The sequence below is a fragment of the Orycteropus afer genome, unplaced genomic scaffold, assembly GCF_000298275.1.
Source record: "Orycteropus afer afer isolate SDZICR_OR568_19922 unplaced genomic scaffold, OryAfe1.0 scaffold00408, whole genome shotgun sequence".
Taxonomy (NCBI): Eukaryota; Metazoa; Chordata; class Mammalia; order Tubulidentata; family Orycteropodidae; genus Orycteropus; species Orycteropus afer.
In genome coordinates this window covers 1,344,603-1,356,745 of record NW_006921995.1, presented here as the reverse complement: position 1 = coordinate 1,356,745, position 12,143 = coordinate 1,344,603, and the positions used below count along the sequence as shown (strand labels likewise).

The 12,143-nt window shown below is 36.3% G+C and overlaps 1 protein-coding gene across 1 annotated transcript in view; it reads right to left on the bottom strand.

Annotated features, from left to right (window-relative positions):
* The window catches only part of CHD1 (chromodomain helicase DNA binding protein 1), a 134,671-nt gene that overhangs the window by 57,642 nt on the left and 64,886 nt on the right, over window positions 1-12,143 (bottom strand). Inside the window, exons 14-16 of the mRNA XM_042782681.1 lie at window positions 11,769-11,957; window positions 9,934-10,096; window positions 8,958-9,110 (exon numbers count right to left, since the gene is read on the bottom strand). Coding sequence (XP_042638615.1) covers window positions 8,958-9,110; window positions 9,934-10,096; window positions 11,769-11,957 — 505 coding nt within the window. The remainder of the gene's footprint in view (window positions 1-8,957; window positions 9,111-9,933; window positions 10,097-11,768; window positions 11,958-12,143) is intronic.

The window sequence follows — 12,143 nt, the reverse complement described above, 5'->3', positions numbered from 1 at the left end:
TTGATATCCTAGGCATTCATGATCTGAAATGGACTGGTTTGGGCCATTTTCAATCAGACAATCCTATGATGCATTATGCCAGAAATGACAATTGAAGAGGAAGAGTGTGGCATTCATCATCACAAAGAATGTTTCAAGAATTATCCTGAAATATAATCCTGTCAGTGACAGGTTAATATCCATATACCTAAGAGGAAGACCAATTAATATTACTATTATTCAACTTTACGCATAAACCGCCAAAGCCAAAGAGGAGGAAACTGAAGATTTTACCAACTTCTGCAGTCTGAAATCAACCAATCGTGCAATCAAGATGTGTTAATTATCACTGGTCATTGCAATGCAAAAGTTAAAAACAAAGAAAAATCACCAGTAGTTGGAAAATATGGTCTTGGTGATAGAAATGATGCTGGAGATTGCATGATAGAATTTTGAAAGACTGAAGATTTATTCATTGCAAATACTTTTTGTAAGCAACACAGACCACAGCTATCCACATGGACTTCATCAGATGGAGTACACAGGAATCAGACTGATTACATCTGTGGCAAGAGGTGAGGGAGAAGCTCAATATGTTCAGTGAAAATGAGGTCACAGAAGTTGACTGTGGAACAGACCATCAACTACTCATGCAAGTTCAAGTTGAGGCTGAAGACAATTAAAACAAGTCCATGAGAACCATGTGAGAGCTGGACAATGAATAAGGAAGACTGAAGAAGAGTTGATGCTTTTGAGTTGAGGGGTTGGAGAAGAATGCTGAAAATATCATGGACTGCTAAAAGAACTAACAAATCTGTCCTGGAAGACGTGCAGCTGGAATGCTCCTTGGAAGCGAGGATGGCTAGACTTCGTCTCACATACTTTGGTCATTTTGTCAGAAGGGACCATTCTCTGGAGAAGAATGTCATGCTTGCTAAAGTGGAAGGTAAATGAAAGAGGGGAAGGCCTTCAACAAGATGGATTGATACAGTGGCTGCAGCAATGGGTTTGGATATAGTAGGGACTGTGAGGCTGGGAAAGGACTGGGCAGCGTTTTGTTCTGTTGTGCATGCGGTCATTATGAGTCGGAGATTACTCGACGACAAATAACAATAAACAACAACATACTTTGGTACTTTCAAGGGACTGAGAGACAGATCAAGGAAAACAAACAAAACTCTAGACCAATTTTGAAAGAAAATACAGGAACAAGATGACAAAATAAACAAAAATTAGAAATGATACAAAATCTACAGATAGAAATCCAGGGGATTAATACTAAATTTTCAGAAATAGATAACACATTGAAAGGGCAAAGGAGGAGAATCGAATCAATGGAAGACAGAAATAATGAGACTGAAGACAAGTATCTCAATATTTCTGTTGAAAGGGATCAATGAGATAAAAGATCAAAACAAAATGAAGAAAGCCCAAGATTCACGTGAGATACCATCAAAAGGAATAACCTACATGTAATCAGAATTCCAGAACAGGAAAAGAAAAAGAAAATCACTGAGAAAATTGTCCATGATTTGCTGGAAGAGAACTACCTTGATATGATGAAAGATGAGAATATATCCATTCACGAAGTCCAACGAACCTTGAACAGGACAGACCCCAAAAGAAAATCACCAAGACATATCTTCATCGACTCACCAAAACCAAAGACAAAGAAAGAAAGCAGCATGGGAAAAACATAAGGTTACCTGCACAGAGGGCAACTGAAAAGTTTAAGCTCTTGTTTCTCCGCAGAAACCACTAAGGCAAGAAGGCAATGGGATAGTATATATAAAACCTTGAAAGAAAAAATTTCCAACCAAGAATTATATACTCAGCAAAAGTGTCCCTCAAATATGATGGTGAAATTAGGAGATTTCCAGGTAAGAAGAAACTAAGGGAATTTGTTTAAACCAGACCAAGCTTACAAGAAAAACTAAAGGGAATCCTTTGAACAGAGAACTAATAATAGTAAACAACAATTGGCCATTAATACATATGATGTCATAGCCCCAAAACCAATACAGCTATGGAATTAGTCAAAGTAAAATAAGTTTACACGATTGTAAGCAGGGAAGCAGAGATATCAACTGGACAATTAGGGGAACTACAAACCAAAAGGAGCTCTGATGGCGTAGTGCCTAAAGAATGTGACTGCTAACCAGAAGGCTAGCAGTTGAAATTCATCAGCCACTCCTCAGAAGGAAGACTGGGCGATCTACTTTCATAGCTGTCTCAGAAATCCAGGAAGGGGTCACTCTGAATTGGATCCAACTCGATGGCAATGAGTTTAGTTTTGGTTTGACAAACCAAAAGAGGGAAAAATCGTGTAGTTACAGAACTTCTAAATGGTGAGGATGTCAAGAGAGTTGCAAGATAGAATGGACTATTCTAAACACAAGGATAAAATTATAAATCACTTCAAAGAAAAATGATAAAGCTTCACATCACAATAAAAAAGAGGACAAGCACAAATATTTACCAAATATTAAAACAACAGTAACAAAGGAAATGATAACACGATTCATAAACAAAATGAGCTCAGCACAGAAAATAATACGGAACAAAGAAACCAGGAACATCATGAAAATATACATAACAAAATGACAGCAACCAATTCATACTTGATAATTACACTGAATGTTAATGGATTAAATGCACCACTTGAGATGGAGAGCTGCAGACTGGATAAGAAAACATAACCCATCAATACGCTGTCTACCACAGACACACCTTAGAGACAAAGATAAAAATAGACTAAAAATCAAAGGTTGGAAAAAGATATATCAACCAAATGGCAACCAAAAAAAAAAGTAGAAGCTGTAATATTAATTTCTGATAAAATGGACTTTAGGATGAAAACTACCATTACAGACAAGGAAGGACATTATATAATGAATAAAGGATCGAGTGAACAGAAAGATATAACCATAATAAATATGTACAGACCGAATGAAAGAGCCCCAAAGTACATCAATCAGCCTTTAACAGAATTGAAAGGACAAATAGATGACTATACAGTCATAGTAAGAGACTTTAATACACCACTTTCAATGATAGATAGAATAACTGGAAAGAAACTCAACAAAAATGCAGGCGTACTAAAAAATACAATCCACCAAGTTGACCTTGTAAACATCTACAGAGCACTTTGCTCAACAACAGCAAAATATACATTCTTTTCCAGTGCACATGGAACAGTTCCCAGGATAGACCATATGTTAAACCATTAAGCAAGCCTTAAAAAATTTAAAAACATATTTATATATTGCAAAGCATTTTATCAGATCATAATGCTATCAAATTAAAAATTAACAATAGGAAGATCAATGGGAAAAGAGCAAACATATGGAAACTGAACAACACCCTCCTTAAGAAAGACTGGGTGAGAGAAGAAATAAAAAGTGAAATTTAAAAATTCCTTGTATCAAACGTGAATGAAACCAGAAAATATCAAAATCGTTGGGACACAGCAACAGCAGTGATCAGAGACCAATTTATAGCAATAAATGCACACATCAAAAAAGAAGACCCAAATCCATACTTTAATCCAAGATCTCCAACAATTAGATAAAAAGCAGCAAGAAAAGCCTACAGTCACCAGAAGAAAGGAAAATAAAGATTTGAGCAGAAATCAATGAAACAGAAAACAGAAAGATAACAGAAAAAAAATCAACAGCACTAGAAGTTGGTTTTTTGAAAAGATTAATAAAACTCACAAATCACTGGCAAACTTAATGAAGGAAAAGAGGGAGAGAATACTAGTAACAAGAATAAGAAACAAAACGGGCAACACTGCAACAGAACCAAGTGAAATAAAAAGGATAGTATCCAGGATACTATGAAGAACTATACTCCCAACAAATTTGAAAACCTAGAAGAAAAGGACAGATTTCCAGAAATATACTACTTACCTAAACTAACACAGAATGAGGAAAAGTTAAACAGATCCACAGGAAAAGAAGAAACTGAACAGGTCATTAAAAAAAAAAAAAAAAAAAAAAAAAGAAAAAAAAAAAAAAAAAAAAAAAAAAAAAAAAAAAAACCTACCAACAAAAAGAATTCCTGGCCGAGACAGTTTCCCTGGAGAATTTTACCAAATATTCAGAGACGAACTGACACCAATCCTACTCACACTATTCCAAAACATAGGTAAGTATGGAGTCCTCCTAAATTCATTTCATGAGGCAAGCATAACCGTGATACCAAAACCAAAGACATCTCTAGAAAGGAAAACTACAGACCAATATCCCTCACAAATACAGATGCAATTTTTTTTTTTTAACAAATCCTAGGTAATAGACTCCAATAGCATATCCAAAAAATAATACATTATGACCAAGTGGGGTTCATATCGGGTATGCAAGAATGGTTCAGCATTAGAAAAACAATCAACTTCATCCATCACATAAATAAATGAAAAGAACCACATGATCCTATCAGTCGATGCAGAAATGGCATTTGATAAAATCCAACACCCATTCCTGATGAAATCTCTCAGCAAAATAGGAATAGAAGGGAAATTCCTCAACATAATAAAGGACATATATGCAAACCAACAGCCAACTTTATTCTCAATGGACAGAAATTGAAACCATTTCCCATTTTGAACAGGAACCAGACAAGGATGTCCTCTATAACCACTTCTGCTCAACATCCTATTGGAAATCCTAGCAAAGACAATAAAGCAAGAAAGGGAAATCAAAGGCATTCAAATTTGTAAGGAAGAAGTCAAACTATCCCTATTTGCTGTTGATATGATCTTATACCTAGAAAACCCAAGAGATTCAGGTAAAAAAAAAAAAAAAAAAACTACTGGAATTATGGAACTAATTGAGAGATTTGGCATAGTAGCAGGATACAAGATCAATATCCAAAAATAAGTTTGATTCTTGTATACCAGCAAAGAGATTGCTGAAAAAGAAATACGAAAATCAATACCATTTACAATAATTACCAAAAAAATAAAACACTTGGGAATAAATCTTATTGGGGAAACAAAAGACCTATAAAAAGCACACTATAAAAGACTACTTCAAGAAATCATTAGATTTACATAAATGGAAGAATATACCATGTTCATGGATAGGAAGATTGAACACTGTGTAAATGTCAATTCTACCCAAAGAAATCTAAACATTAAATGCAATTCCAATCCAGATCCCATTAACATTCTTTAAGGATATGGAAAAACCAATCAATAACTTTCGATGGAAAGGAAAGTGACCTTGGATAAGCAAAGCACTATTGAAGAAGGACAACAAAGTAGGAGGTCTCACACTCTTGGATCTGAAAACCTACTATAAAGCCACATTAGTCAACACTGCCTGGTACTGGTACAATGACAGACACACAGACCAATGGAATATAATTCAGAACCCAGAAATAGATCCACTGAAGTATGGTCAGCAGTTTTTCTGACAAAGAGCCAAAATCCATTAAATGGATAATGCTGGCAAAACTGGATAGCAATTTGTAGAAAAATAAAACAAGATCTGTACCTCACACCGTAGACAAAAACTAACTCCAGATGAATCAAAGACTTAAATGTGAAACCTAAAACTATAAAGTTTCTCAAGAAAAAACCAGGGGCAAATTTAAGGGTCCTAATATATGGCATAAATAGACTATTAAGCATAACTCAAAATGCACAAACAACAGAAGATAAACTAAATGAATGGGACCTTCTATAAATTTTTATGTGCTTCCAAAAACTTCTCCAAGAGTCCAAAGAGAACCTCTGGGGAAAAAAAAAAAAACAAACTTGGCCACAACATATCTGACAAAGGACTTATCTCTAAAATTTATAGAAAGCTCCATCATCTCAACAACAACAAAAAATAATCCAATTAAAAAATGGGCAGATGACATGAATAGACACTTTACTACAGATGATATTCAGGTGGTCAACAAACACATGAAGAAATGCTCACGATCATTAGCCACTGGAGAGATGCAAATCAAAACAATGAGATATCATCTGGCTCCAGCACTAGTACCAAAGTTCAACAAGACAGAAAATAACAAATGTTGGCGAGGATGCGGAGAAAGTGGGACCTTCATACATTGCTGGTGGGACTGTAAAATGATACCACCACTGTGGAAAGCAGAACGGCAATTCCTTAAAAAGTTGGAATTAGAAACATCATTTGACCAATCAATTCCATTAGTAGGTACATATTCTAAAAAAAGGAGAGCCAGGACAAGAACAGATATATGCATACCCATGTTCACAGCAGCACTATTTACAACAGCAAAAAGACAGAAACAACTTAGATGTCCATCAACAGAAGAATGGATAACCAAACTATGGTACTTTGCAACACTAAAGAACAATGTAGAATCTGCAAAACACCGTATAATGTCGATTAACTTGTAGGACATTATGCTGAGTGGAACGAGTCAATCACAGAAGGACAAATATCGTATTAGTCCGTTATTATAAAAAGTCAAGGAAAGGTTTATATATGGAAGGAAATTTTCTTTGTTAGTTACCAGGATAGCACTGTTAAGATAGGAAGAGACAAGTATTGATTTGGGGGAAGGGAAGAGCAATGTACTATATGTAAATGATCAACATAGCGGCACTGAGGAAGAGGAAGACATAGACAGGTACATGGGAGGTACAGATATCAAAGATGAACCTTTTTGTACATTCAGTACTGCATTGTCAGTGAAGGCAAACATTGATCTACCGGAGGACAGACGGGTGGATGGGCTGAACTATTATGTATGTCTATGTGGCTGGGAGGAGCTCTGCTGGTGCAGAGCCTAAGGCATTTGACTGATAACCAGAAGGCTGGTGGTTCAAACCCACCAGCCACTCTTTGGAAGGAAGGTTGGACAATCTATTTCCATAGTGATACCGCCTCAGAAACCCAAGAAGGGTCACTATGATTCGACTCAACAGCAGTGAGTGAGTGAGTGATGCAGCAGGGAGTGTACCCATGACCGTGCATAAGGTTGGCAGACAATGTTTGTACAGGTGTATTTGTATGATCTGCAAGAATTCCCAGGTATACAGTAGAGGTGACAAGGGACAAGGTTGTAGTTACTTCTTGGCCACAGCCAGCTACCTGGAGGAAGCAAGCAACTGAACCTCTGGACTCGAGACCATAATCTCAGGGGACATCAAGCTCAACTGGTAATAGCATACTACACAAAAACACTGTTCTACATCCTACTTTGGCAGGTAGCGACTGGGATCTTAAAAGTCTGCAAGCAGCCACCTAGATTCAATGATGGGTCTCTCCTCATCCAGAGCAAAGAAGAATGAAGAAAACCAAAGACGTATGGAGACAATTAGTCCAAGAAACTAGTATACCATGTGATCCTCAGCCTGTATCACTATGAGACCAGAAGAACGAGATGGTGCCCAGCTACCACTGTCAACCACCCAGAGAGGGATCTATGTAGGAGATCCTGGATAGAGTGAGACAACAAGGTGGAACAAAACTCAAAATGATAAAAAAAGAAAAAAAAAAGAGACCAGGTTTGCTGGTCTAAGAGCCTGGTGGAACCCCTGCAACTATGGTCCCTAGCTGCCCTTCAGGTCTGGAATTGAACCCACTTCTGTGGCTTCCAGCTAAACAAAAGACAGGTATATGAGCTGAACATTTACATTAGGTAGATACACTCCTTGGAGAGACCAATCATTGGAGAACAGAAGGGCTGTGTATGCACAAGGAGACAGCTTGGGGGGCAGGAGTTCATGGGAGGGAAAGACACAGGGAAGAGGTAACTATGGGGAGGAAGTGGGAGGGGAGCTGTTGAATTGTAGGAAATTGCAGTCAATGTCATGAGATAAAGGGTATGTGAGCTCTTGGATGAAAATGAATTTACTCTATAAACTTACTCAAATTACAGTAAATTTTTTTTTTTAAAAAGTGGAATATTATATATTGACTCATAGTCTAACCAAAAGAAAGTTAAAAATTATTCTCTCTGAAAAGTGATGTGGGTAAAAGAAGGGACTAACAGGGGGGTAGCAAACTGGTACTTACACCGAAATGGTATAAGTGTTTGACAATGTACATGTGACAATCAATTTTAAAAGAAACCAACAAACCCCAAATAATAATACTCTTAACTGTGTCCTCCCAGTGATCCTGTTCATATCAATTAAACATTTGTCCTTCACAGCAGTTATGAGAGCTGTAATGTTGTATTTATTTACTATTACCTGACTAATATATATCTTCCACACTGAGTTGTAAATGCCAACAGAACAGAAATTATGTGTGTTGACCTCATCACTATAATTTTAAATAAACATTAAATAGATGGAACATAAGTCCATTTTGTTCTCATCTAGTTTTATTTAACATACCATGCATCTTCTGAGCACACCAATCACCAGAATCTACAGCAATCTTTGTAGCATTCCCAAGAACTATCTTTTCGGCATTCCCAAGAACTGATCTTATGGGTTTTTTTTTGTGTTTTTTTTTTTTTGTTTTTATCATTGGCCCATTGTTGGAGAAAGAGGTAGTGGCTCTTGGTCAGTAAGTGAAGTTGCAGGAGGTCTTTTTTTTTTTTTGTTTTTTTTTTTTTTTTGGGGGGAGGGTGGGAGTTGGGTTCAAGGAGGGTTTCTACTCTTCTAATTCCCTTACTCAAACTAAAGCCTAATACAAAAAGCTGCCCTTTTAGATTTGTTCTATCACTGAAATTCTGCCTTAATTCAGTTTTAAAAATATAAAGCAAGCATAGAAGAAAAAATAAATAAACAAACAGATAAATAAATAAAATTAAAAGAAAAGAAAAATCAGAGAAAGAAAATTATCTTGCTGCCAAGTATAAGGTCAAGAAAGAAAATGAGAATAACAGAATTTTTTAGTAGCGATATTTCTTTAAATGAAAAGTATGCTTTATGAAAAATTCTGCATTTTATTTACAAAATAATTTCTAAGGCAATTTTGTAGAACATGCTCAGGAATCAGATGAAATTTTAAATCAGTAACAAATATAAAATTAATACTTACTTGAAAAGGGAACTGGCGATATTTCAAATATTCTGCAAGGATATCTAACATCCGCACCATTTGAGAAAAAATAAGTACTCTATTGCCTCGTTCTCTTAGGCGAATTAACAGCTTGTCAAGAAGAATCAATTTTCCACTACTACGGATTAAGTGCTAAGGAAATAATAAATTACAACTATTGTAACAAGTTAAAAGGACCAACTAAATGAAACAAGTGCTCCATTTAACACTTCAGTTGGCGTAACTATTTTAATTTTCATAATGTTGGAAAATAGTTTCAGTTCTTAAAATCTTTCTAAGCCCTTTACTGTTTTGTTCTATGATTAAGCTACCTGCTTAGAACCTAGATTTTTGTTGTATTTTCAGGAAAAAATACAAGTACTGTTTCACTTCCTTTGCTAGGTATTACACTATTTCTCCAAAAAGCTTAAATGAAAAACAAATACACAGGACACAGCAACTAAGTAATCAAAGGTTTAAAAAGAGTACATAATGTATTCTAATTAATCACTGTTCCCAGCACTTTAATGCACTACTGTAGCTAGATGGCAGTTGTGCCTTCACAATTCTAATTTGTCTTCCAGGATTAATATAAAGGGTGAAATCTAAAGTCAAGATGTCATTCTTGACTACCATTTGTCACACCACAAATTCAGGATAATCACATTAGTGAGATACATCACAAAATTACGTATTTTCCCCATAAGAGTACACTAAGGAATTTTTGCCAGAATTATTACAGTCCATGATTTGAAAGATTTTTAAAAATTTGATCAATTACTTTGATAAATTATAATTTTAAACCTTTTTTATTAAAGACTAAAACATAATCAAGATTACTATTTTAATGCACCATTAACCAAAGATAACTTCTAAATAATATAATAAAGCATTTTGCCATTTTCATATATGATAACTAAACCAGTATTTCTAGAATTCTGCTTTACTACAAATAACAATATTTAAAAATTCTTACTTGTAAGGCCTCCTGTTTATTATAGAATTCATTATTATCAGGTGGTTTAATGAGGTAGCAATGGTTACAACATTTCTTTAGCTCCATCATAATGTTCAAAAAGCCTGAGGTACTGCCCTTGGAACCTTTGCTTAGGGCTTTGTAATTTCTAGTTAAAATCCATCTTGGGGGGGGGTGGAGAACATGAAAATAATGTTTAGCAAAGTGAGATTAAATTCTAAAACCATAAAACACAATCCAGCATCAAGGCAAAATTACATCATGACAAAATTCACAGTAGCTATATAATGGAACTTATTTCAATCCAAAATCAAGAAATCATAAAACAAAAATGTTTGAGACAACAGGGAAAATAGTAACACTGATATTAAGAAATTATTATACTTAACAATAAAACATTCTATCTTTAACTTATCTAAAAATAATAAAAGGTGGAGGAAAGGGGAATAGCTACAGATGAAATGAGACTGGCCATGAGTTGAAGACTTAGCTGAGTAAGGGGTTCATTTTATTATCCTGTTTTTGCATATGTTTAATTTTCCATAATAAAGACCTACAAATTACAAAATAAATGTATTCTTAAATGTATAGCATTCAACAAATCTTACTATTACACATAACTTTCTGAGAATTAAAAAGCACATTCTGGTGGCACAGCATTCAGCTGCTAACCAAACGGTTGGCAGTTCAAACACGAGCTGCTCTGCAGGATTCTGACAAAGGCAGCCTGCTTCCACTTCCATAAAGATTTTACAGCCTTGGAAACCCTAGGGCAGTTCTATTGTATTCTACAAGGTTGCTATGAGTTGGAATTGACTTGTCAGTAGTGGGTTACAATGTAACAGAGTATGTGTGGTAGTTAAGGTTATATTATCAATTTGGCTGGGCCTTATTTTCAATGGCTGGGCAGCTGCATGTAGTCATTCCTCATGAGACTGGTAATCAATTCTGCTATGGAATCTGTTGTGAGCAGCTAAGTAGCTGCCTTAGGGATGTGGTCTGCTTCCAGTATATAAAAAAATGCTTTGAGAAAGGTCTTGAGCTTTTTGGCACACTTGGATCCTGCAGATGGCCAAGTCTTCATTCAGCAGCCTGAAATATTGTCTGCCAATCTTGGGATTATTTCTGAACTTGAACTAGTGACCTGCCACATTGCTTAAAAATCTTGGGACTGTGCCATTTGTGTCAACCTTGGCTTTGTCAGTCTTAGCAGCCAGCAACTGCCTGAATTAAGAGAAGCTTTCAGCTTCAATGGGCTGGGAACAAGAGGCAGAGCTGACACCCAAGGTTGAGGGGCCTTCACCCATACCAGAGAGCCGGTACTTTGAACTCAGACGTCTAGCCATCTAAACTGTAAGAGAATAAACTACTATTTCTTAAAACCACCCATATGTGGTATTTTCTATTAAAGAGGTCCTAGAGAACCAATAGGAGCTCTGGTAGCATAGTGCCTAAGGCACTTGACTGCTCACCAGAAGGCTGGCGGTTCAAATCCACCAGCCACTCCTCGGAAGGAAGGTTGGGCAATCCTACTTCCATAGTGATACTGCCTCGGAAACCCAAGGAGGGGAGCTATGAGTCGGGGCCGACTCGACGGCAAACAACAACAACAGAGAACCAATACAGTATGGTATGGAGGAAAGTCACTAATGATGAATTATTTCATCTTACATAAACCATTAAATCTCTGTGCCCCATTATGGGAGAGAATAAACTTGTCCCAAATTTCTACAAATTATTACTGTACTAACACCCTATGGGGCAAGAGCTTATGAGGACGAGGACAGGGGGGATTCAGAACTAAATGTTTAGACTGTGCTCTATGTATAGCTTACTTGTAATACTGTTTCTGTAAAGCGCTCATTTCCATTCTTAAAATCTGTTCAACCTTGGCAGGAAGAGATTTTTCCACATCTTTCTTCACTCTGCGTAAGAGAAATGGCTCAAGCTCCTTGTGGAGACTGGCATAACCATATTCTCTCCCTTTGCCGTGTTCTTCTTCAAAATCTTCCCATGAAGAAAACCTTTAAAAAAATAGAATTACTGTTAACAGTTAAACTGCCTAGTGAGATTTTTCAGGTCAGTCATTGTATGACAAGTCCTAAAATTTTCTGTGCAGCTTTGGCATCTTTGAGACTCACAGGGCCCCAGAGTCTACCTGTGAGATCCGCTGTCCTTACTAGATATGCCTCCTACCTAGTGAAAAAAGC